The following is a 27290-nucleotide window of genomic DNA, read 5'->3' on the forward strand; positions in this document are numbered from 1 at the left end:
ATAATTCTAAGTCACACTAAAGTTCAATACAAGCTAGATCTGGGAAAAGTTTCAACCTATATTTGGAACAATATAGATAGGGTCTCTCGGGGTGGGCACTGGATCTACTTGACCTATTGAGACTCACAGATGATAATACAGGGTGTTCTAAAAGTCTTTGTGCAGTTTGAGGTTATTAAAATTGCACGATAATTTTGTGCTTTAATAGCTTAAAACTGCACAAAGACTTTTGGGACAGCCTGTATATCTAACAAAACAAGGCTCTTTGTGATGTGGGCCAAATAAAGATACAAATAGTTAAGTGAGACAGTGTGGTGTACTAGACAGAATACTGGACCTTTAGTCAGGATGGCCTGGGTTCAAATCCTACATCTGACAATAGCTGTGTGACTAGTGGCAAAATATTTAACCTCTCTGAGCCTCAGTTTCCTCATCTGTAAAATTAAGATTTTTAGGGCAGCTAGGTTGTGCAGTAGATAGAGCACTGGGCCTGGAGTCACTGGGCAAGTCACTTCACCCTGTTTGCCTCAGTTTCCTCATCTGTAAAATGAGCTGGAGAAAGAAGGGGCAAACCACTCTAGTACCTTTGCCAAGGAAACCCCAAATGGGGTCACAAAGAGTAGGACACAACTGAAAAAAATGACAGAACAGAAAGCACCTACTTCATAATACTGTTGTAAAACTCAAATAAGTTAATATAGGTAAAGTTCTTTGCAAATTTTCAATGCCTGTGATTATTAAGTGTTGTAGGAGCTCAGGTGAGGGGAGACCAGGGGTCATCACAAAAGGCTTCCTGAAAGAGGAGGTAGGATTAAGCTAGTCCTTGAAGAACGAAAAGGATTTCCCCAGACTATAAGCAGAATTGAGCAAGCATTCCAAGCCTGTCAAAATCACAAGCAAAGAGGTCAAAGGATATCTTACCTGGACAGAAGCTTAGAGATCACCCCCTAGAGAGGGGCCTGCCAGGTCTGGCCAGAGGCAAACTAGGACCCCACGGGCCAGAAGCCAGTAGCCAATTTTTGTACCAGTTTTTGTTTTACATTTTTCAGTAGGCCCAACAAAAAACAGGTGAGGGTCATCTTTGGCCCTTGGGGTGTGCTTTTCTGAGCCCTGACCTAATCCAGGCCATTCTTCCCTTAGCTGTTTGTCCTTCATTTTCGAGGAGGACCAATACCATGGGGTGATGTCTTGAATTGGATTTAAGAGAGGCAGAGTTCCACAAATTGTCAGCCCAGAGTGACTAAGCCTAAAATCACAGTCAGTCACCTAGTATTTGTTAAGTACCTACTGTGTGCTAAACACTGTGCCATGTTCTCAAAAAGGTCCCTCAGCAGAGCTAGAAAAGGAACCCAAGTACTCTGAATCCAAATCCAGGAGCCTTTCAACTCTCCCTGTCTAAGAATAGGTGTGCTGAGATAGAAGACACATCTGGCTGGAGCAGAAAGTATATGAAGGGATATAATAAGAGAAACCCAGAAAGACCAGTTAGAGCCAGACCGCGGAAGGCCTACAATATCAAGCAGAAAAGCTTGGATTTTGTCCTACGGGCAATGGGAAGCCAATGAAAATGTAATGTAAGACTTCTTTATCCTAAAGCTAGGTAGCATGGCAATTATGGAAGGAGCCCCAGACCTGGGAATCAGGAGACCCCGTTTTTTATTTTGGTTCTGAAACTTTTCTGCCAACATGGATACAGATAAATCACTCTGCTGCTCCCTGTTTCCTCTTCTGTGAAAAGGGATATTGTGAGTAAAGCATTTTGTAAACTTTTGAGTGCTCTAGAATTCAACCAAATGAATATTTATTGGTATCAACTATATTCTGGATTCCCTGAAGGGCATTGGAGATACAAAGATGAAATAAGAAATAGTCCCTGCCCTCAAGAAGCTTACACTCTACCAGGAAGGCACAGCATGTAAACAGAGAAATATATACAAATTTGAGGAGGAACAACTAAAGGAATCAGGAAAGCCAATGAGTGGTTATTATTATTCATTTCTTTCCTGGATGGTCCCTTCACAATAATTTCTAGAATTTGTTGAACAAGACCATCTATTTTCCCCCTTCTTTTACAGATTTTTATCATGCCTTCTCTCAGCCTCTGAACTCAGGTACACAACAGAGTAAAGAGGGCAGCCTCTGGGCTTCAAATCCTACCAATGATCCTGACTACCTGGGTGACTTTGGGCCAAGTCCCTTTACCTTCCTAGGTTTCAAGGTTCTCAGGTATAAAATGGGAAGGCTGGACTGGGAAGGGTTCTGAGGCCCCTTCCACATTTATCTCTATGATGCTATGTGCCTCTCCCAAAAGGGGAGGGGGCAGCAACTGAGCACAGATGAGGTAGAAGGAAAAAAACAACTCCAGGACATCCAAGGGATGTCCCAGCTCAGCTTCACAACAGCAGCATTTTGAAGGTCAGAGTTGCTCCCAAAGAGGAGAAAGCCAGTGTCTGGTTGGAAGAACTGAACTCCCCGGGGAATGACTTGCAGGCAGCCGTAAAGTGAGAGCCAATTGATCTGTCCCCAAGGAGCCAAGTCAACCCTTCTGGAATCTGACCCCAACCTCACCCTCTTTTCCCACTTCTGGAGGATCCATATAAATATTGAGGCCCTGACAGGAAATCCCGGGGGCACTGGGTACAGCTGGATATGATTACACACTGTACATTAGGCCATGGATTGATTCTCACTGATGCATGTGGAGCCCAATCTCCTTGCTGTCTTGAGTCAGAAGCAGTTTCAACATCCCCTTAAAAGGCTCTGTCACTGCTTATAACTAGGTAAAAACACACATATTTTAAAATGTATAACTATATTTTATCATAGATGAGGGATGTAACTATATGTGCATAACTCATTTATCTATCAACTATCTCTGGATCTGTCTATCTATCTGAGAGGCAATATGGTCTAGTCTGGGACTAGGTAGCATCATGGATAGAATATTGGGCCTGGGATCAGGAAAACCTCAGACATTAGCTGTGTGACTCCAGGCCAATCAGTTAACCGCTCTGTCTGCCTCAGATTCCTCCTCTGTAAAATGGGGATAATAGCAGCACCTACCTCCTAGGGTTGTTGTAAAGATCAAATGAGACAACATTTATAAACAAACACTTACTGTTATTAGTGGATAAAGGACCAGCCTCAGGGTCAGGAAGACACCTGACATAATGTCTATGTGACCACAGGCAAAGCGCCTCACCTCCCAGAACGGCTCAGGGCAGTTCTCTAAAATTACTAAGATTATAAATTGCAGAGAAGTCGTTGGTCTTCACTGATGTAAGAAGGCTCTCACTGAGTTCCTCACACTGATGAAATTATGTGTCTGATAAAGAATATGCATGTCTATACGCAAATACATATATACACATACACACATACATATAAATACACATATACACATACACATACATATAAATACATATATACACACACAATACACATAAATACATATATACACATACACACATACATATAAATACATATATACACATACACACATACATACAAATATGTATACACACATACACACATACATATAAATACATATATACACATACACACATACACATAAATACATATACACACATATACACACACATATATATCATGTACATACACACAGGGAACTAGGTGACCCAGTGAATAGAACACTGGGCCTGGACTCAGGACTCAGGAAGATTCATCTTCCTGAGTTCAATTCTGACCTCAAATACTAGCTATGTGACCCTGGACAAGTCATTTAACCCTGTTTGCCTCAGTTTTCTCATTTGTAAAATGAGCAGGAGAAGGAAATAGCAAGACCATTCCAGTATCTCTGCCAAGAAAATCCCAAGTGGGTCATGAAATGTCAGATCATGAGTGAAATGACTGAACAGATCCCAAGCAAGTCACTTAACCCTATTTGCCTCAGTTTCCTCACCTGAACAACTATATACATATACATTTATATACAAATATGTATATATACACACAGTGTATATATGTATGTGTGTGTATACGTATATATGTGTATATGTTATCTCATTCAATCCTCACAACAACCCTAGAAGGCAGGTGCCGTCCCCAAATATATGGCCCTATCCCTAAATATATGTGTGTGTATGTATGTGTGTGTGTACACACACACACACACACAGGCAGATAAATAGAGAGAGATACATATGTGTATATGTGTATGTACATACATACTCAGTTTTCCTGTCTTCAAAATGGGCATGAGAATAGTAGTACTCTCAACTTTGTACGGTCATGGTTACATAAGTACTTTTCAAAATCTTAAAGCGTTAAAGAGATGGGAGCTATGTATGTGTACATATATGACTGCATAATCATAAGAATCAGGGAGGTTCTAGAATGAACTATTGATAAGTTGCCATTGAAGCCCATATTTTTACACTTACATAGGAAAGGACCTCAGACAAGTTAAGTGACTTTCCTAAAGTCACAAACGAGTAAATGGCAGAGCCAGGATTTGAGCCCAGGTGCTCCAACTCCAGATCCAGCCCACTTTAATGCTAATTAAACACTTTTTTTAAAAGTCAATACAATTATAGGCAAGGAAAAAAAAATCAGCTTTGTCCAATTGATGAGGAACTCACTTTATATTGCTTCGGGCTCTGTAACCTTCACCCCTGGAATAGCATGTGGGACATGATTCCTATTAAATAAATGTATAAGTTCATTACTTTGGCCCTTTGTTTAGAAGACATTGAAGAGAGGCCGTTGTGTTCAAGCAAAAAGAGAACTCATTTTGGGATCAGAAGGCCTGGCTCAAGCCCTAGCTCTGATATTTACTACCAGATGTCCTGGGCCAAGTCTCTCCTGCTATCCGAGCCTCGGTTTCCTTATCTGTAACATGGTGATGATGCTTCTCTCATGGTGCCATTATGACCAAAGCGCTTTGGACTCTACAAGGCCCCAGCTAAGTGTGACTCCATAGAACCATAGGTAAAGAGCTGGAAAGGCCCTCAGAGGTGCAAGCCCTTCATTTTACAAACAAGTAACCCGAAGCAGAGAGAAGTGATATGTCTTGCCCTAAGTCACCCAGGTAAGAGGTAGAATCTGCATTTGAACTCAGGACCTGCTACTCCAAATTCAACAGTTTCCATCGCGCCATGCAGCTGTAGTTATTGTCAGAACAATCTTACCCCAAAATGGGAGATTTACAAATCTGCAGGGTTTATATGGAGATGGGGGATGAGGGTAAAGACGGAGGTGATAAATCTTTTAAGCGACAGAAGAAATGCTAGTGCTTCTGCATACTTCTAAACCTCCATTTCTCCCAGCAAATTAGTGCTTAAAATGAACTTAACCTCATTAAGCCACTTTTACAGGGTGAAAAAATCTTTCACCAGGAAAGACTTTCCCAGAAAGTCAATGGCCCCACTTAAATACAGTAATTTTTTTCCCCTAAACCTGTGATTTCATTAGTTAAGGAAGCTTCCTGGTGAAGAAATTCTCTCTACCAATAAAGACCAGCATTTAGTCTATAATTTAGAGAGTTTCTTGGAAGACTGAGATGTTAAGTGACTTGCCCAGGATTATAGGGAAGGCAGCTGTCAGAGGGGAGACTTAAACCTACATCATTCTGACTCTAAGGCCGATTCTCCATCCATTACACCAAAATGCCTCTGTCCAACTGCTTATTTCAAGAACAAATGTGTCCTATAAATGTTATTTCTCCAAAATATAGGATAAAGTTAAATGTGACCTCCTATGTGAAGCCTTCTCTGATTCAATAAAATATGTGTTACAGTCTTTATTTAACATTTATTTAAATTTAATATTTATTAAATACCTACTGTGTGTTCCAGGCCCTGTGCTAAGCTCTGATCCTTCTGGTTGATAAAGATGACTTGTTTATGCAAAAATCATCAAGTATTTTTAAGCAAATACTTTGTGTTACATAATATGGAGGTCAGTTGTTGTCAACAAGCATTTTGTAATGTTGGAGAAAGGCAACAACATGGTTCCTGCTCTCAAGCAGGAACCCTAATGAGACGGATAACAGGGAAGCAATTATGTAAGGATTTGAGCTGAGTCCACTAGGCACTGGAAATACAGAAACAACCTAGTGTGCTTACTATATAGTTCATAAATTATCAGGCATAGATGTTTGAGTTGGAAGGGTCCTTACAGGTCATCGTATCCAAACCCTTCATGTCAGAGATGAGGAAACTGAGGCACAAAGTCACACAGGTAGTAAGTGGCAGAGGCAGGCTTCAACTCCAAGTCCTCTAATTCGAATTCAACTTAATTTTCATCATACCACCACTGTATATTGTATCTGTATTGGTGGTTTACCATCCTACTGGACTATAAGCTCCATAAGGGCAGGAACTATGTCTTATCTAAACTTTGAGTCTTCCTGGCACTGAATGCAGTGCTGTACCCATAGCACATACTTAATAAATGCTTATCAAATTAATATAATATACATCTTCTTTTCAAGAAAATAAATTTAGAAGCCTTGCATTATTGTGGCTTAATATTTTCCAAGCATCCACAGTCAGGAGATGTCAAGATATTCCTTGAATCATCTCACCTCCGTTTAAGCCTCTTTATAAAGCAATATACCTACCAGGAAAACCTGGGAGCTTGTTCCGGGAAACTAGCAAGAATAGGAAGCAAAAAGTTCTAATGAGCTCAATTAAAGCCCTCCCTTTTCACTCCCAGGTCTAGCCTACTTGCCAAAGGGATGGAAAGTCACAGCCAGTACAGGGACTACTAGTTCCAGCTTGGCTCAGTTATCAGCAGCTGGCACTGGTACCATCTTGGCACTAGGCACCGATCTGGAAAATAGGAACATTTCTCACCACCACTGAGGGAACCAGGCCATTTACAACTTTTCATGGAGAACTTAAATGTTGCTTTCTGGAAGGGTACTTTATTCTCAAACTAAGTAAGCTTGACTCTAATGGATTCAATTCCTTTGAAAGAAGTCCTTTCCCCAGATTGTCAATGGATGAGAATTTTTCAGGATAAAATGTGAGTAACAGGCCATAGCTCAACACAAAAGAAGGGGCATAGAAGACATGATTGAATACATGAATTGGGGGGGGGGGGGGAAGTAATTGGTCAGCCATGTAGCAGGAGCAAAATAGGGCAGATAGGACAGGCAATGCTTGTGCCCTAGTAGCCATGAAAGGTTCAAAGAACCAGAGGAAGGCCTCCAGTGCATTGGCTTCCATGGAAGGTTCAGGGAAGGACATGAATCAGAGAGGGTGAGAAGGAGCAGTAGGACTGGAATCTAGAGCTGTACACTGGTGGTGGGAGAGAGCCTATGATGATGAGATTACAGATCAATAGGAAAACTGGAGCAACCTGGGGGCCCCATGAGAATTCGACAATCAAGAGATGAGAGAAGGATTCAGTGTTTGGGAAATCACAGTGACCTTGACCACCAGGATCCTAGAAACTTGGCAGAGAAGAGGAGGGTAGGAGTAGGTCAGGGGGAGATTGAAAAACCTCCTAAATGTTCGACTAGCAAGGGAGTAGATTACATTAATGCAGGAAGGTTAGTGAGAGTAATTTATAGAAGCTAATTAGGAGCCCTTTTAAAGAGCTTCTGTAATCGACAAACTGAGTTTTATATTAAAATAGCACAACCAAAGCAAATGATTTCTGTGGCCTGGGGAGACAGTACGATCTCATCAGCAAACACACCTGATCCACTAGAGGCCAACTGCAGTCAGCTGGGTGACCCTATAACCTACAGCACAGAGCAGACAATTTCCTAAGGAACAGGATATGAGGGGCAGGGGGGCGGGAGGTGGAGAAGAGCCTATGGCTCTAATTTGGTTGTTATTGTTGAGTCATGTCCGACTCTTCATGACCTCATTTGGGGTTTTCTTGGCAGATACTGGAGCAGTTTGCCATTTCTTTCGCCAGCCCATTTGACAGATGAGGAAACTGGGGCAAACAGGGTTAAGTGACATGCCCAGGGTCATACACAGCTGAGTCTGTAGGATCAGATTTGAACTCAGGAAGATGAGTCTTCCTGACTCCAGGCCTGACTCTCCCACCACATTGCCATCTAGCTGCCCCAAAGGCATGAAAAGAAGATGAGATAACCACTATACTGTGGAACCAGCATTTCTCCTTTAGTCCTACCTCCACCTCCTTTCAGACCCCAGGCAACACTCCCACTTAGGTGGGCAGTCAGAAGTTCTGATCTCAGAAAGTTGAGAGGCTAGGGGTGGGGGTGGGGAACCTGCTGCCTCGAGGCCCCATGTGGCCTTCCATATCCTTGGGTGCAGCCTTTTGACTGAGCCCAAGTTTTATAGAACAAATCCTTTTATTAAGGGCTGTTCTGTGAAGTCTGGATTCAGTCAAAGGGTCACACTTGAGGATGGGTTCCTCATCTCTGGTAAAGAAGGATTTGCCTCCTCTCACAGAAGGCCCTGAAGGCTCCATGTCTAGCAGCCATAAACAAAACAGGCATTTCCCCCAGTGGGATTGGATTCTGTAATTGCTTTCTCCCAACCACCTTCTTTGTCTCAGATCAAACTAGCCCCTAAGAATTTATCCAAGCATCAAAGCACCTAAGCCAAAGGTGTTGTCAAGATATAGCAAAGAGAACACTGGATGTGGAGTGAGAAGAATTAGGTTCAAATCCTGGTGCTTCCACTTAGCACAACTGTATTACTCTGGACACTCTGGGCCTCACCTTTCTCATCAATAAACCGAGGGGGCTGGATCTGATCTTGTCTAAGGAGATGCTGAATTGCTACTTATCTTTAAAGCCCAACTCAATTGTTATCTTCCCCAGGCTGGGTTGCCTCCCCTGAGGTTGTTAACCACTGTCCTCCCTCCCCCAAAGCCTCACAGACCACCAACCACTTATCAAGCACTACTGAATAACAGAATTACCTATGTATCTTATCCCTCCACTAGTAGACTATGAGCTCCATGAGGGCAGGGTCCAGCTCTTATCAAAGCTGCAGTGTTGTGAGCACCATAAATGCTTGTCGTATCTCTATTTGTCTCTTTCAACTCTAAATCCTGTGATCCTACAATTTGAACTACAATTTTCTCTCAGATTCTAAGTGTACCTGACCCCATTATCTTGACTCTGACTTGGTTTAGGCTTTTCTTGGTCTTCCTGAGGATCTCTACTGGCTTTTGATTAGGTAGGCTTTTCCCTTGGACTTTGTTTGTACTGGTTTATCTGGCTGGGACCTCCCCCTAATAGTCTCACTGGCCTCCTAGATTATAGTTTAAAGGCTCTGAGAGCTAACATGCTAAAGGATTGCAGGCCTTTAAGCCATTTGTGATCCTATCTTCCTACTACACGCAGGAGCTTAATAAGTGTTCACTGATTGATGCTTAGCTTTAGACCCACCCAGAGCTCTGGACACAAGGCTGTGGCCCATTTAGTTTCCACTTCTCTAAATGTCTCTCTACTTACTTTGCTGGAGACAAATCTATTTCATCTTTGAAAGGTCTGTCTCCAGCTGTACTGGTAGTGAAAGTTGTGTGAATTCCTGGGCTCTACTTTGCAACACCTCCAAGTAGAACACAGAGACCCAAAAAAGAAGAGATAGGGACCTCACACTATAGATGCTGATCCTTTTTTCCCATAGGATTTTAATAACTTATTTAGTAACTCCCATTTTTTTTAAGGTTTACAAAATAATTTCCTCATAACAACCCTGTGAAGTAGGAAATACAGATATTATAGATCCCATGTGACCCAAGGAGAAACTGAGGCTGTAGGAAAAGAAGCAATTTGTCCCGAGTCACAGCACTAGTGGCAGAGTGGAAATTTCAACCTGGAATTCTTGCATCCAAGTCCAGCAGTCTTTCCACTGGATCACACTACCTCTCTGGATTTCTTGAACTCTGATTCCAGCGATGGTCTTGGGCTGCATTTCCCTTGCTCTCCATGGCCTGCTGAACATGGCAATGACAACATTGTGATCTGGTTGAGGTCTATATTTCCCAAGAAGTCTGCACAAGTGGAAATAAGTCTAATCTCAATGAACGTAAAGAAAATGGCATTATGGTCTACTGAGTCAAATGGCACCCCGGAACCAATGAAGGTGAAACAGATGAGATTTTACATCTTTTGCTTTCTACTTGTTGCCAAAGGGAGTAAGTATAGTGGAAAATGGAATGCCTTGGGTGGAATTCCTTATGGTAGAAAAAACTGGAAAGACAAATACTGCTCATAAATTGGGAAAGGCCTAAGCATACTGTGATATAAGAATGCAGTGGGGTAGTACCGCCTGATGGAAAAAAATGAGGAATATGAGGAATTTGGAAATATACAGGAAGACTTTTGTGAAGCGATGGAAAATGAAATTAGCAGAACCAGGAAAGACACATATCTACATATCTACATATACCTATAGATATAACTATAAAGTAAACCATTAGTAAAACCTTTTTGTTTTAAAGTCAAACTCTGATGTTATGAACAGTTTGGAGAAATGATATGGAAACCAATAGCCTGCATAAAGGCAATGTAGTACCAGGGAAAGGATACTAACTTTGGGATCAGAGCCAGCCTGGGTTCAAATCTCTCCTCTTATCCTTACCATAGTGACCTTGGGCAAGTCACTTCAATGAGTGAGACCCAGTTTACCCCTATGTAAAATGGAGGAGGGGGTTGAACTAGGTGAGGTCCCTTCTAGAGCTATAACTCTTTCAGTAAAAAAGTGAAAACTACAGAATATGGAATTCAGTACACACTGCCAGATGCAGTTGTTGGATTAATTGCCTGTTTAAAAGTATTTTTCGTCATTACGAGGAGAGGTTCTTGATGGGAGCAAAGAACAGAAGGTGGAAATAACCGAGGTGTAAAAACAAAAGGCATCAATTAAACTTTAAAAAGAAAAGGAAATAGAAAAGAGAGAGAACAGAATGCCCTGAGCAGGCTCACTCTCTGCCAGTTTTTAGTTCAAAGTCCTATTCCTTGGTGACTCTCGTGTATTTTCAAAAGAAGAGTAATTAGTTGGTAATTTAGAAGATCTGAGTTTTCTTTCTTCTTTAGAAATAGTCTTTGATTTCTTTTTCTAACTCTCTTGGAATATGCTTGTTTCTGATTAAAAATAAAAATCCTACAAACAACTTCCACCTATTGCTATTAACTATTAACTGTGCAAATGGAATGCAGGGATCCAAAGAAAAGACAGGGCCATGACATGTAGGTGCTGATCCCTGTGTACCATATGACTCTCCCATTACTATTACCGTATGGACTATCTTGAAGCTTACAAAGCACCTGACAAACGTGATCTCCTTTGAACCTCACGCTGGCCTTTTGAGATACATATCATTCTTCCCCATTTAGAAGTTTGAAAACTGAGGCTCAGAGGTTAAAATGACTTGCCCACCATCACACAACTACTAAGTGGCCGAGAAAGGAGTAGAATACAGCAAGGCCATCACTGCACCGTACTGGAGGCCTCTGGGGCATCTGCTGGGGATTGATTTTCCTGAGTTCATTATGGAAACTGAGCTAAGGGATCACAGCAGGGGACATGGTGCAACCAATTACTTTTACCCTGAAACAGTAGGACCTTCAAGACTAGCAGCCATGGTGAATAGAAGTAATAATAATGATAATGGCTAACATTTATATAATGCTTACTCTGTGCCAGTCACTGTACTAAGTGTCTTACAATTATTAACTCGCTTTTATTCTCTTAACAACACTAGAGGTAGGTGCTATTATAATTCCCATTTGAAAGATGGAGAAACTGAGGCAGAGAGAGGATTAAGTGACTTGCCCAAGGTCACACAGCTAATACGTTTCTGAGGCCAAATTTGAACTCAAGTCTTTCTGACTCCAGGCCCAGGACTCTATCCACTACATGACCTAGCTTTTGTTTTGTTTTTTTGTGGTCATAAAAATGAGTGACCTTTATTTACAGCTATTTGGACTTCTGTAATATAATAGACAGCTAGGTGGCAAAGAATGCTAGACTTGGAGTCAGAAAGAGGTGAGAGTAAATCCTGCCTCGGAAACCTATTACCTGTTTTACTCTGGGCAAGTCACTTAACATATGTGAGCCTGTCACATAACTATCTGCCTCAGTTTCCTCATCTGTAAAAAGGGGATGATAACAACATCTGCCTCACACAGCTGTTGTGAGGATAGAGTGAGATTTTCTGTATAATATGCCTCGCAAGGCTTAAAGAGCTATATAAATGTTAGCTGATATTACAGCAAAAAAAAAATTTCATTTCAAATTTTCCACTTGGCCCATTAAAATAACTTTATGAGTATAGAGTCACATCAAGGACAAGAGTCTGTGACAAGTCACTTGTAAGGAAAGGTGCTGCGGGGACTGTTCATGTACATTTTGAGAAAGGAACAGAAGCAACCAACACGTGCCATTTGCCTGGATCTTTCAAGGGAAGCCAGGATGAAGGATGGATTTTGATGGAAACTATAATCCACTAGTGATGAAGCATAATATTCCAGGGGAGCCCAGCAACAGAGCTTCCAAGTGTGCAGTGGAAAACTCTACCTGCATGACTCAAGAAAGCAGACATAAACATCACATGCTGAGACAAATGTGTCTTGGTTTTTAGTGGCCTTGTTGACGTAAAATTTAGTCCACGTAGTCAATGGAGCATCTGACATTCTGAGGAGTTTGAGAAAACCAGTGTGAAGCAAAAAGGGATGACCTATGGCCCGGTCACTTCACCGTGACATGTATCTCACAGTGGGCTTGCTGTGAAAAGTTGTTTTTTTTAAAGCCTAAAACCAATGCTTGACCAATAACCAGCTTGATCACTCATCTGTGTCTTTTCAAACCCCAACTGGTTAATAGGTTTTACATCTGCTGTGTCTGACATTCACATCCTTCTTACTATCCTTCTCTATCATCCATAAAGTGAATCAAGGTGCTTTTCACTTTCCAAATGAAGAAATGGAGACCCAGAGAAATTAACAGATTTACATTAGGTCACTCAGCAACTAACTGGTAGCTCATAGCCAGCCCTAGGTAGAGCCCACTGGGCTGCCCTGCTCTTCTCTATTACACATAATTATTCTCTTTTATGTAAAATAGGCAGCCTGTATTTTCCTCCATCATAGTAACTCCCATTTCTATAGCATTTTATGGATTACTGAGCACTACCCTCACAGCAAAATTTAAGAATGTCCCCCCAAAATCCTTTTCAAGTTAATTTTCATGTGTTTGTTGGAGAAGCATTTAGTGAGAATGGGTTCTAACTGTGGGAGGTTAAACTCTGGCTGTAGGGATGCCTCCCCAGCCTTAAGAGAGAAATAGCATCTCAGGTGTGGTATGATGGAAAGAGTCCTACCTAGGTCTAGAGTCAGAAGATCGAGGTTCAAGTCACAATTCTCTAAATTTTACTAGCAGTTTGACCATTAACAAGTGATCTCATCCCTCTAGACCTTATTTTTCCTCATCTTGAAAATGAGGGCAGTGCACTGACTGCAGAATTGCTAACAAATTGTGGTATGTGAATGTAATAGACTATTATTGCATCTTAAGAAACAGTGAAGGCAAAAGAATTCAAAGAGGCATGGATAGACTTATGAACTGATGCAGAGTGAAGTAGAGGTGTACGATGCAACAGGCTCCACTTCAGAAAAACTGGGCATGCTCAAAGGCACAACATAAGCAAAACTAGGAAAATAGTATACACGATGTAATACAACATAAATGAAAAGAAGAAAAAATCTGAGTGTAATGACCAAGCTTGGCTCCAAAGAAGAGAGGAGAAGATGCACCTCTTTCCTTCTTTGCAGAGGTAGAAGACAACAGGTATGGAATATTGAATATTTAGTTAGATTCCATTGATATGTTCATTAATTTGACCCCACTATTTTTCCCCCTCTTGCTTTTTTGGGGGTAAAGTAACCTCTACTCCTGGGAGAGGTTTCTCAGTGTTCCTGAGGAATGGGATGAGAGAGAAGGTCCTAAGCCCTCCCTGTCTCACAAGGCCCTGTTGATCCTGAGTGCCAAGTTCCTAACATCCTGGTTTTGGGGGGCTCTCTAATCCTAGCTTGCCAAGATTATTGCCCATGAGATTACCTGATTCCTTGGGCACAAGTGCCCAGGCATCCTTGGGCTTGAGTCTATTGCCAGATCTAGATCCAAATAATTTTCTTCTTCCCCCAGGACTTGGTTCAATTATTCAGCTCCGGCCCAGAGTTTAGAGGTTATTTATAAATGTTCTTAATTAAGCCATTAAAGGTTCTTGGAAATGCCTCAAGACCCTAAAACAAATTCATCTCCCCATCTCCCTCTGCCTTTTGGGCTGGAGAGACCAGCAGCTACCATCAGCACTGTCCTCATGATCCCTGAGGCATTCATACACCTTGTCCTGCTCCCAGTCCAAGGAGGGCACATTTTGTTCCAAACCTACATTCTAACATTATGTCATTATATAAGAGGGGGCACATATGAGTGCACAGACGCACAGTCTTACACTGATTAACAGACTGAGCTTAACAGTTGATGAGACAGCATGGTGGAGGGTAAAGAGCATTCAACCTAGAATCAGAGGGCCTGGGTTCAAATCCCAGATCTGCTCTTTACTACTTGAGTGACCTTAGGCAAATTTCTTACTCTCTTGAGTCCTATTTCCTCCACTAAAAATGGTAGAGAGTTGAACAGGAGGATCTCTAAGCTCTCGGACCTAAATCCTATAATCCTATATCCTTTAGGGCAGGAATAGCGGATCCCATCACAGATGAATGTTTTTAAATGCAAATACATATCATTATCCAGAAACCTCTGCTTTAGGGGAAGTGCTTTGGATAATACAAGGGCCCTGGCTACTTTTGCTTCTGACAGGAGGCTGGGTAACCCTTAGAAAGAATCTAAGCTCCAGGAAGGTAGGGACTATTTTGGTTTGCATTTAAACTTCCAGTCCCTAGCAAAAGGTCTGACATACAGCTTGTTGATTTATTCTCAGGCTTTTTTGTTCATGGGGTTCTTCAGAGGAAAAGACCCTGTAGCTCACCCATGTATCCATGCCAATACCAATGCCCCTATTGCCCAGATGATTCACTGAGACAGTGTATAGACATCTGAACCATATAATGTAAGCTCAAGTCAGCATATTTCTTATTAGAATGTGGAAGGAACCCAGTTGCTAAGGAATCACCAGGGAGAGATGTTACATCTATTAATCAAAAAGCATTTATTAAGCACTTATTTGTCAGATACTCTGCTAGGCTCTAGGGCTACAAAGGAAAAGGGCATAGATGTTTGTTAAGCACCTACTAAGTTGTGCTAAACACTTTACAAATAATGTCTCATCTGATCCATACAACAACCCTGTGAGGTAGGTGCTATTATCATTTCCCCTTTTACAGTTGAGGAAATTGAGGCAGATGTTAAGTGACTTGCTCCGGATCACAGAGCTAACAATAATAATCTTAGACTAGATCTGAACTCTGCTCTTCTGGACTCCAAGTCCACTGCTGTATCCATTGTGCCATCAAAGAAGGCAAGAGGTTCATGGAAGGAGTACAGTTAATTTCTTTATTTATAGGTTTAATCTGAGAAAAAAAGGTAGGGGTAAAAGTGCTGGAAGTCTCAGTGAGGACAAAGAACAAGTTCAGAAGAAGTAAGGCAAAAGAAAGAGATGGTAAAACAGGAAATTATTATGAGGAGAGATTTTGGTAGTTAAAAATCATAAAGATGGAACAGTTACAGTGATGGTGAGGTCTAAGATATAACCATCCAACAGTGAAACAGTTTTTGCCCTCAAGAAGCTTCGCTAATTGGGGCCTGAGAAAGATTCACAAACTATCACATTATAAATGCTAATGCTCCAGGGGCAAGCCCAGGGCCTGAAGGGGATACCCAGGGGCCCAAAGTCATTTTCCCTGCTCTGCTCTAGAGTGGCCAAACCCAGCCAAACTGACAACATAACCCACAGAGGCCATTAGTATTGGGCCCCTGAGGGTGATTTCCCTTCTTCTGCTACTGGGAAGGCCCCAGGGGGACCCTCACACTAGAGATACTGCAGTCTGGGCATCCAACAGCTTCTCACCACATACTCAGGCAACAGGCAGGCAGCAGGCTTCTCCCTCCCTGCCTCCTCGAGGCTACTTCATATGCATCATCAGTGCAGCTGGACTCTCTCTCTCTCTCTCTCTCTCTCTCTCTCTCTCTCTCTCTCTCTCTCTGTCTCTCTCTCTCTATCTCTCCCTGGAAAGGGTTGGGATGGGGGGCTGATGGAAAAAGAAATCACCTTTTTTTCAGCAGACGCATGGGGGTGGGAGGAGCTTTTATCTCAGGCACCTTGAACATAGGGGTGGTGCTCATTTCCCGATCTCTTGAACAACATTGCTTGAGCAAGGGAACACACTGACCCGTGGATTTACTGATTTGATCCTGCCTGGGACCAAAGCAGAACCCAAAGAGGAAGAGCTATTCAAAAACCACCCACATGGCCCAAATTGGCATCACTCTCACCCTGCTTCCCCCCTCCCCCCCAGGCCCCACAGGCTGCCGCCTCCAGGCTACAACCTAAATATACCAGCCAATCAGTGAGCACAGAGCCCCATGCACCCCAAACAGGAAACCAAGAGCCTGGAACAGAGGATGAGCCTTCCTCATCATTTCTTGGTTCCCCTAACTTCTTATCTGCATCACTGGATCCTAGGGGCCCTGACAAGGATATAGTTCATACATGTAGTTTGCTCTTGGCTTTTTCCAGGTCTTAAAGGGCTGGTTTAATTTTCCCACCCTATATTTGGACAGTGCCATAAAAATGACTTTTCAAAGGGCTTTCATGGATATAATCTCATCTGATCTGAGTGTTATATCACCACTTGTGAGGGAGGCAGGGGAGTCATGCTGCTTGGGCCATGAGACATGTCACCTAGACACCTTAGTAATTCCCAAAATGAGCAGTGGTAACAAGATTCAGGAATGGAAAGAACACTGAGACAGTTAGGAGAGATCTTGGTTTAGCCCCAAGTTTTAACACTCAGTAGCTCTGGAAGCCTAAGCTAATCAAGTAACCATTTTGAGCCAGACTCAGTTTCCTCATCCGTAAAATATAGCTGATATTACCTACTTCATAGGGTTCTTATGAGGAAAGTGCTTTGTGAACATTAAAGAATGATGCAAATGTCAGTTGTTATGATCATTATTATTTTCCAAAGGCTGGAGGGGGGATGAAATGTCTGCTGGGAAGCACCTCAGCCAGTTGTCCATAATGCAGAAAACTGAACTGGGACATTGAAAGGGATGTGAAAAAGAGAAGAAAAAGCTAATGAATTTCCAACAACAAAAATCAAGAAAAGCAGACCCTGTGGAACCTAAAGGTAATTTGCAAACACAGAAATGGCTGCGGATTCTCAGCAGGGACAGTGGCTGTCCAAATCCCACAAAGGACATGCCTAAATGGTGGGTCTACTGAGCTGATGCTCATTTCTGGAACACAAGCAAGACTCCTGGTGCTCCCTCCAACTGGATGGACTCCAGGATGTGTTCATTTCTTTGAGATCTCTACAAACAGTGACCAGGCCATATGTGAAATGGATTGGAAAATTGGCTGGCTGCTATACTCTCATTAAATATACACTCCTACTAATATACTTAAAATCCAGTTCATTCATTTAACCATTCATTCCTTCAATAAGCCTTTAGTTAGAACTTGTCAGGTGCCAGAACTGAGGATACAAAGACACAATTGAAACAGTACTGGCCTTCAAGGAGCTTACATTCTAAGGGAGGAGGTAACACAAACACAGATAAGTCAATACAAAGTAACATAGAGAAGAGGAGAAGGAAGCTACTGTTTTATAATCATGAGTTTCCATTCATAAATGGATTTATTGCTTTTAATAGTAATCATAAAACAAGAATGACAACAGCTAATATTTTTAGTGCTTTAAAATTTATAAATTCTTTCTTTACAACAATCAAGTCAACAGTCCTGGGAGGTAGGTAGAGTAAGTGTTACCTGCTTTTCACAGATAAGGAAACTGAGGTTCAAAGAGGTTTTATGATATAAGAGCCAGCAGCTTTATTATATGTCTGCACCAGGAATATCTTATGCCAATTAGCGAAAACTTAAGAACTTCAATTGGCACAACGATCAACCATAATTCCAGAGGGCCAATGTTGAAATATGCTACCTACCTCCCGATAGAGAGGTGATGCGCTCAAGATACAGAATGAGACATACATTTTTTGGACCTGGCCAATGCATGAATTTGTTTTTGCTGGATTATGCATATTTGTTACAAGGATTTTGTTTTTCTTTTTCTCAGTTGGAGAGGGGAAAAGGGAGAGAAAACAAATGTTCATTCAGTGAAAAAGGAAAAGTAAAATAAAATAAAAGTTTAATATGTCTCTATATAGATGCTGGTAATCATCCCCCATGACACAGGTGAGGGAGTTCAGGCCAGTCTAGAAGAGCAGTCAGTCATAGGAACCAAGAAGAGGAGAAGAACCGAGAAAGGGAAATTGAAATGATAACTACTACTCACATTCTATAAGGCTGTAAGGTTGACAGAGTGTTTCTGTCTCTATAACCCCAGGGCAAGAATCGAAAGGATCATCATTTCCTTATTTCTCAGAGGAAAAAATTCATAATCTAAGCATTTGAATGATTTGCTTAGGGGCCCACGATTAGTAAATGCCAGCAGCCAGAGTCAAACCTAAGTCTCTTGACTCCAAGACCAACATTCTTCCCACCATACCACACTGCTTCTTCTGTTTAGACTCATGCAGAAGACTCCAGGCCAAAGAGAGCATCTGCCTTACCCCAAATGCTAGCTTGATGATGTTCCCCATCCAAGAGGGCTCCCTGCTCTGGAAGGCCTGATCCAAGGAGCTGAGCTGGAAGCACACCTGGTATCCTTCTCTCCTCATGCATTCACCATGACCACAAAGGCAAACAGAAAGATCCCAGTTCTCCCACTTCCCTCCCCAAAGAGAGGCCTGACAGCAGCCATGCCCTACCTTCCTCAGCATCGTTCCTTAAGGAAGCCTCAAGCAATGCCACGCTGGCCTCGAAGGACACCTTCTTACGACTAGCAGTGCTCCTCTTCTTTTCATGTTTCCGCTTGCGGTGCTGAAGCTCTTTCTCATACTGGGCCCATTTCTTCAGTTGCTGGGCTCGGCGTTTCTGGGCCGCCCGCAGCCTCTCCAAGGTGGGCACCTTCTCCAGGAGCTGAAGCTCAGTCAGGAGGTCCACATGGTTGGCCATCATGTCTCCCCCTACGGAACAGAGCTCCGTGGCCCCTGGGCTCTGCAAGGCTAACATGGTGGTATCCCAGGAGCCAGGGGAGAAGGGATCCTCCTGCTGGTCCTCTGCAACATGGTGGGAACCTGCAGAGGTGGAGGAGACATGGGCATGGATTATCGGAGCAAATTCAACCAGTAATCCCCAGATTCCTTCCACTGGTAGCAACCTTTCCCCTAGGAACTCAGATAGGACTGTTTTTTCTTTAACTTCTGTGACAGCAAAAACAACTCACATTTCAATTGCATTTTAAGGTTTACAAAGCTCTTTATTCGTGACAACTCTGTAAGGTAGGTAGTACAAGAATTCTTATCTCATTTTACAAATGATATAACTGACATTCAGAGAGGGCCAAGATTACATAGCAAACATCAGAGCCAAGATTTGAACCCAGCTCCTCTGTCTCTAAGCTATCTTCTTTCCTCTCAGAATCCAGACTATGAAAACTCCAGCTGTCTTGATTTCAAGTCAAGTATTCTTTCCATTCTGTCCTATTCCCTCCCCAAAGCATGAGCTACATATTCAAGTTATCTGTGTATGTCACTTATTCCTCCACTTCAACTGTGAACTCCATGAGGGCAGGGACCTCATTTTAGCTAAACTTTATCTTCCCCCAGGCACTTAGCACAGTCAGTGCTGCAGCAACTGTTGAACTGAATGACATCTTAGAAAAAGCCAACCAGATAATGTGGCTGCTAAAAATAAATAAACAAACAAATAAATAAAAGTTAACTCCATCTCAGGCTGCATTAAGAGAAGTAGAACACATCCAGATCATTGGAAGTCATAGTTTCTACGGATTGCGCCATGAGCAGGTCATTTATGGAATATTGTATCTGACTCTGGGCATCTTACTTTAGGAGAAACAAAAATAAACTTAGGTCCGTCCAGAGGAAGATTACCAGAATTTGAGATGTCTGGAAACCCTGTCCTAAGGAATTTGAAGAAACTGGCAATATTTACCTTGGAGAAGAGAAGACTAAAGGTGGACATGATGACTGTCTACAAACATGAGAAGGATCAATGTGAGGAAGAACATTTATATTTATTTTCTTACTGGCTTCTGAGGACAGAACTAGAAATAATGGGGGCAAGGGACAGGGAGACAAGTGCCACCTTGCTATAATGAAGAACTTTCTAACAATTAGAGCTGGAAAACAATGCGACAATCATAGGATCATAAATTTGGAGCAGAAAGGGACCTTAGAAATCATCAAATCAAACCCCCTTATTTTACAGATAAGGAAACTGAGGCCCAGCAGGTAAAGTGATTTTCTAAGATTATACAATTAGTAAGTATCTGAGGTGGGATTGGAACCCTAACTTCCTAACTCCAAGTCCAGTACTGTATCCATCATACCCTGTTGCCTTTCAATGAGAATGAGTGGGCTCTCTTGAGAACCAGAAGAACTCAAGAAGACACTGAATGACCACCTGTCAGAGATGCTGTGGAAGGGAGATGATCAGTTGAATTATATGAACTTTCTAGTCCCATCCCACTCTGGGATTTTGTGTGTCTGTGTGGGGAACATTCTGGACCCAGATAGGAAGATATGAGTTCAAATGTTACCTCAGGGAATTTCTAGTAACATGACACTGGGTAAGACACCTCACCCCTCTGGGCCTCAGTTTCCTCATTTGTCAAATTATCATTATAGTTTAATTAACTTCATTGGTTTGCTGTAAGAATCGAGGAAGGTGACATGTCAGTGATGTCAAACTCAAATAGAAACTGGGCCATTAAACGATACAGAAAGAACTCTGCAGGTGCATCGTGACTTAGAAAACCACATACTAACATTATCTATGTTTTATTACATTTTTAGAGTTTTCTGGTTAAATATTTCCCAATTACATTTTAATATGGTTCAGGCTTCACTTGGGAGTATGGTGAGAGTACTATATGCTTGACATCTCTCATGTATACAAAGTCCTTTGCAAACCTTAAACCACCATATACATTTCAGCCATCTATATCACTGTTGTTGTCACGCACAGGCAGAAAAGTATGTGGGAGACAAAGGAGCGAATGATCATCCCTTGTGCCCATGTAGGACTTCATATTTTCCAAAGTGCTTGCGTCATAAGATCCTCATGACAGATTTGTGAGGAAAGCAGCACAGGTATTATGTCCATTTGACAGATGAGGAAATTGAAATAAAATCCCCCTAAGGCTCTGCACACTAGACTTGAAGTTAGAAGACTGATTTGAATTCTGGATCTGCTATTTAATGGTTCAGCAAGTGAATTTACCTCTCTAGGCCTCATTTCCTCCTCTGTGTAAAAAAAAAAAGAAATGGAGGCTGGATCAAGTATCTTCTATGGTCTCTCCCACTTCTGACTTTCTATGACTTTTGATTTCAGTACCTTGCCTGGGCTCACAAAGTGATAGAGACTGAAGTAGATCTCGGGTCGTGGAGGGTCCACCTAGGTCATCCCTCCACAGGCCTCAGTGTCCAGCCACAGAGAAAGGTGAAAGCAAAGAAAAAAAAACTCCCATAGAATTTTATTGTATAAATCTGGCTTCCTCTTCCTCTCCAGGTAGGATCTCTACCCTGGCCTATGAAATCAGATTCCTAAAGAGGATTTAGGGTAGGTTAAGACACACCCTCCAAGAAAGTGGCAGACACAACTTCCAAAGAGAAAAAGAAAGGGGATGAAGGTTTGCTTTTTCTCTGACTTTGCTGAGACTCATCAGTGTCTCTTGAGCTTCCAGACTTGGGTGGTGAGCTCTGTCCCTTGTCAGATGGCCTAATTTCCTCCAAATACTCAAAAAGGAAAAAAAAAATGCAGACACATTTTTCTCCCTCCGTGTGAAAACCCCATTGGTCTAATTAAGAAACATTCAGGGTAAAGCTCAAGATGTTGTTTCCCCCAGTAATAAGGCAACAAACTCAGATCTGGAAATTTGTGGTTTAGAAGATCTGATTTTCATTTCTCTGCCTCTTTCCTCTCCACTGTCATGAAGCCAGCACTTCTGCTCCTTGGTGACAGGCCCAATATCTGTCAGAAGTACCATAGTATGTGGAGACAAGGACATGGGAAGGCATGCATTAGCACAAGCTCCACGTCTCATCTGCAGCCTCAACTCTTGTATCTTCCCAGAAACACACATGGGTGTGAGGAGCTATAGCTGGGAACAGATGACTTCACATTCATTCATTCATTCATTCATTCATTCATTTAACAAGCATTTATTAAGTACCAGGAACTGAGCTAAATGTTAGGGATACAAAGATAAAAATCAAACAGGCCCTGCCCCTATTAGGGGAAAACAATACAAACACAGAAAAATAACCACAAAATATTATGTAATTAGTTAATTATTATGTAACTAATTAATTACAAGGTGGGAGGAAGAGCATGAGCAATTGGGAAGTAGGATCAGGATCAGGGTCCTCCAGGAGGATGCACGTGAGCTGTGCCTTGAAGGAAAGGATTCTACCAGGTGGAGGTGAGGAAGGAACTCGTTCTAGGCATGGGGAGCAACCTGGGCAAAGACACAGAGATGGGAAATATAGTGTCTTGCACCAGGAACAATAATTAAGGAGGCCAATAAGTGCCCACAGAAAAGTCACGAAGGAGAAGCAATAAGCTTGGAAAGGCTGGCTGGAGCCAGATAGTAAAAGTGTTTAAATGCTAAAAAAGAGGAATTTAATCCTAGAGGTAACAGGGAACAAGTGAGTCTTCTAGAACATGCAAGAGAAAGACCTGATAAGTATTGAGCTTTGGACCTTTCAGGATCTTTCTTCTGTGAGAATCAGTGGTATGGGGGAGTGGATAAAATGTAAAGTCCAGAAGACCTGCTTTCAAGTCCAAACTCAGATACTTTATATCTGTGTGCTCCCTGGCAAGTCATTTAAACTCTCAGAATCTCAGTTTCCTCATTGGTAAAATGGGGATAACAATGAACAATAATAACCAGCAGTTATGGGGGGGGCGTTTAAAGTTTTGCTGCTGTTCAGTCCTGTACAACTCTTCATGACCCCATCTGGGGTTTTCTGGGCAGAGACACTGGAGTGCTTTTCCATTTCCTTCTCCAGCTCATTTTATAGATGAAGAAACTGAGGCAAACAGGGTTCAGTGACTTGTCCAGGGTCATACAACTAGTGTCTGAGGCTGGATTTGAATTCAGGTCTTTCTGACTTCAGGCCAGCACTGTTCCTCCTAGCTGCCCTGATTTAAAGTTTGCAAAGTGCTGTACATGTATCATATCAATTGATAAGAATATCTCCCACATCAGGACTTCTTGATGAGGTGCAAATGAGATAATAAGATGGTATTTATGTAGCACTTGAGAGTTTGAAAAGTATTTTACAAATATTATCTCATTTGATCTTCAAATGAGGGAGGGTGCTATTATCCATTTTACAGATAAGGAAATTGAGGCAGACGGGAGATTAAATGATTTGTCACATAGCCAGTGTCTGAGGTCAAATTTGAACTCAGGCCATCCTGACTCCAGGTCCTGAGCTTTATCCACTGTGCCACCTAGCTATCTCTTTTTAAAATTCATGTTAACTTCTTTGCAATCCTTAAAGTGTTATACAATGGTCAGCAGTATGCTTTTCGAGAAAGTTTCCTGTTTCTGATAGAAGGGCTTTTTTTTTCCTCACCTTTTTTGCAAAAGATGTATAAAGGGGAAGTTTGGGGGAAGCACAAAGAGCCCCATTACGTTCATACTTGGTGCCTTTACTTCCTAGAAATGCCCCTCAGTAGTTTCAGACAACTGATTACAGATTACAGAAGTCAGATTACACAGAAAAGAGGCGGAGATGACTGAACACCTTTAACAAGGGTAAGAATGATATGGTTCTTTGTCCCTGCCAGTAACCAGGCTCAAATCACTCTGTGTGTCTGGCCCTGAGTTCTCTGCTCTGTAGAATGAGGAGGGTGAGCTAGGTGGCTGCTAACACCACTTCCTGCTTTAAATCCTTCATTTGTATGAATGCTGAAGGTCATAGATGAGCTAGAGTACACCACAAGTGTTACCACACAATAAAATTCAACATAGGGATGAGACTTGCTTCCATAACCAGGAAGGTCTTAAAGCCAAGGACCACCAAGACATTTCTTGTCCTAGGGCTAGGAGTTGGGAGCCTGATAAAAGAGTAAAACCAGCCTTTGGAGACTTGAAATCTGATCTGAAACAAAGAACAACACTCTCTGTTCCCTCTTGATACTAATCAAAAGGTCCCAGTGAAACTCTGAGGGCATTAAGCATGAACACCAAAAACTCTCTGGAAGGGCAACCTGTGGGCCTGTGGCGACATATGTGAGGCCACATGAGGGTCAACGGAAGTGACAGGACATTTCATCTTCCCATTTGCTGCTACAGACAGTACTTGGTGTGTCATCTCCACATCTCCCTCACTTTCACTGTCTAAGCCCTCTCCCCCCTCTATTCAGAGTCCCTGGGTCTCAGAAATAACACAAGCTTTCATCTTCTCTGCCCATCCCAATGTCATTCATCCTCCATGTCTTTGTCTTTCCCCCAAATCCTCATATCCTTCACAGCTTCCTCTGGAACTGTGTCCTCCATCACATTCTTACTACGACAGTCTGATTCCTTGTCTCTCTCACTACTCCCACCTACCCCTGGGTAGATTCTGGGTTTGAACCCAGATCTCACTCCAAATCCAACATTCTCTCCACTGCACCGTACACACTGCCTTGTAAGAGAACTAGCTCAAGGCTGTAAGACGTTCATTCATAGAGGAACGTTTGAGAACGTTTGATATAAAAAACTCATCCACCTATCAGTTCCTGCTCTGGAATGAAGTCTCACACCTGTGGCCCAGCCTCCTGTGTTCCTTAGGACAGACACAGATTGGAGGATGTATGCCGCAAATGTCTAAATGATTCAGAAGTAGCAGCTACCCAGGTTAGGCAGTTCTTATAGAAAGGAGACTGGAAAAATAAATTTAAAAAAAAAAAAAAAGAGAGACTGGAAGTCAAACCAGCCAGGAAGGGTCTAAGAGGTCTCAAAAGTCCAAGCAGTCAAGTTGTCTAAAAGCAGCAGCAGGGGTATCAGTGAGCAGAGTTAAGCTTCAAAGCTGTGGTTAGAAGTAGTTTCAGGCTCTGCTTTGCATGATATTCCATGGAAGATGTGGGACAGACTTGGGCCCATGGGTAATAATAGAGGCCTTGAGCCAACAGGTAAGTACTGTCCCTGATAGAAACAGAGATACTGGGATTACATCTTCTCTAGGGATCCCAACTCAGAACCAGGTGACTATTCTAGAGGGAGTTGTCTTCTCCTTCTGGCCAGCATCTGAGACCTGCTCTTGAAACGTCATCAATATTGCTTCTAAAAGAGATTGGGAACCTGCTCAAGAGAGGAGATGAGACCTAAAGGAAGGGGATGAACCTAGTAGATCCTGATTCTATAACTATGGATAAGGGAGGTATAGATGAGACTCTGAGCTGTGGTATGGTGATGTGGGCTGAGGTCAAAGGCTGGTCCTAGAAAAGATGATAGAGTCATAGTTCTGGAGCTTGCCCTTGGAGGACATTTAGTCCAACTCCATCCTATTACAAATGAGAGAACTGAGACCTGTGAAGTGGACTCACCCAAGATGACATCAGAAGTAGAATCTGAACTCAGTTCCTTCAATTTCAGAGTCAGTGCTCTTCCCACTGTTCCATGAATGGAATAATAAAGGGGATTAAAAAGTCACAGGGGGATAAAACAAGAAAAATAATAAATGTTGGAGAAGATGTGGGAAAATTGGAACACTAATGCATTGTTGTTAGAGTTGTGGGCAATGGCTAAACAAGTTGTGACAAATAAATATAATGGAATATTATCGTTCCACAAGAAATGAAGAGCAGGCAGACTTCAGGAAAAGCTGGAAAAACTCATATGAACTGATGCTGAGTGAAGTGAGCAGAACCAGAACACCGTACACAGTAACAGCAACATTGTGCAACTACTGATTTTGATAGACTTAGCTCTTCTCAGCAATGCAAGGATCTAATGACTCATGATAGAAAACGCCATCCACATCCGGAAAAAGAATGATGGAATCTGAATGCTGATCAAAGCATACTATTTGCTCTCTTTTTTTTTGTTTTGTTCCTCCTTTTTCATGGTTCTTCCCATAGGTTCTAATTCTTCTTTACAACATGGCTAATATGAAAATGTTTAATATGAATGTATATTTAGAGCCTATATCAGATTACACACCGTATTGGGGAGGGAGGAGAGGGAAGGAGGAGGAGAAAATTTAGAACTCAAAATCTTATGGAAGTGAATGTTGAAAACTAAAAGTAAATTAATTAATTAAAAAATTAAAATCATAAGGGGTAATATGTAATTGAAAAAATAAAATATAGATTTTTTTTAAAAGTCAAGGGGGGAATTTGTTAAGAAGAATAAGAAATCAAAATCCAGAACTGCCGCCTAAAGGAGGAAATCTGGTTCCTTCCCCTGAGAAAGTTCCAGGCCTTGAAATATGAGAATATCTACTATAAACATTGCCCTTTATAGGTACTTCCTGCCTGGGATGGATCAGTGCTATGAGAGGAGTGAACCACCTATCTGGAAACACGGTATAATGGAAAGAATACTGGATCCTGGCTTGAACTCACAGCTCAGACACACATTAACTCAATGAGAGTGGGCAAATCACTTACGATTTCTGAAGCTCCAATTTCTTTACTTATAAAAACAGAGGAAAAGAGTAGGATTGAACTAGATACTCTAAATTCTCTTCCAACTCTGAGTTTATGGCCTCCTGAGGACTCCCAATCCTCCCATTTTCAGGTCACTCCACACCCCAGCCCTCACAACCCTACAGTTCTGGCCCGTGTGGCTACTCAGTCTAAGTATAGTCTAAGGATGCAGGGTGTTCAGGTAGGTCAATGGTCAGGTAAAAGGATAAAAACTGGGCTCCCACAGAGGCACTGCAGTGAGATTATGGGGGTTATTAGCCAATTTATCTTCTGGGATCTCAATTCTTCAGTTCTTTGGTCTTTTTCCTAATGCCTTAGAGAAAAACAGCAAGTTAAGATTAACTCAGACCTGGAGTGATTTTTAAAAAGAGAGTCAGAAAATCTTTCAGAATTGATGCTGTCAAAAGAAA

General features: G+C 42.0%; 1 protein-coding gene across 1 annotated transcript in view; it reads right to left on the minus strand.

Annotated features, from left to right (window-relative positions):
- Nucleotides 1-27290, minus strand: part of PPP1R16B (protein phosphatase 1 regulatory subunit 16B) — a 156403-nt gene that overhangs the window by 106182 nt on the left and 22931 nt on the right. Inside the window, exon 2 of the mRNA XM_036750564.1 lies at nt 18921-19289. Coding sequence (XP_036606459.1) covers nt 18921-19224 — 304 coding nt within the window. The 5' untranslated portion in view covers nt 19225-19289. The remainder of the gene's footprint in view (nt 1-18920; nt 19290-27290) is intronic.

Source organism: Trichosurus vulpecula, chromosome 3 (genome assembly GCF_011100635.1).
Source record: "Trichosurus vulpecula isolate mTriVul1 chromosome 3, mTriVul1.pri, whole genome shotgun sequence".
NCBI classification, from domain to species: Eukaryota; Metazoa; Chordata; class Mammalia; order Diprotodontia; family Phalangeridae; genus Trichosurus; species Trichosurus vulpecula.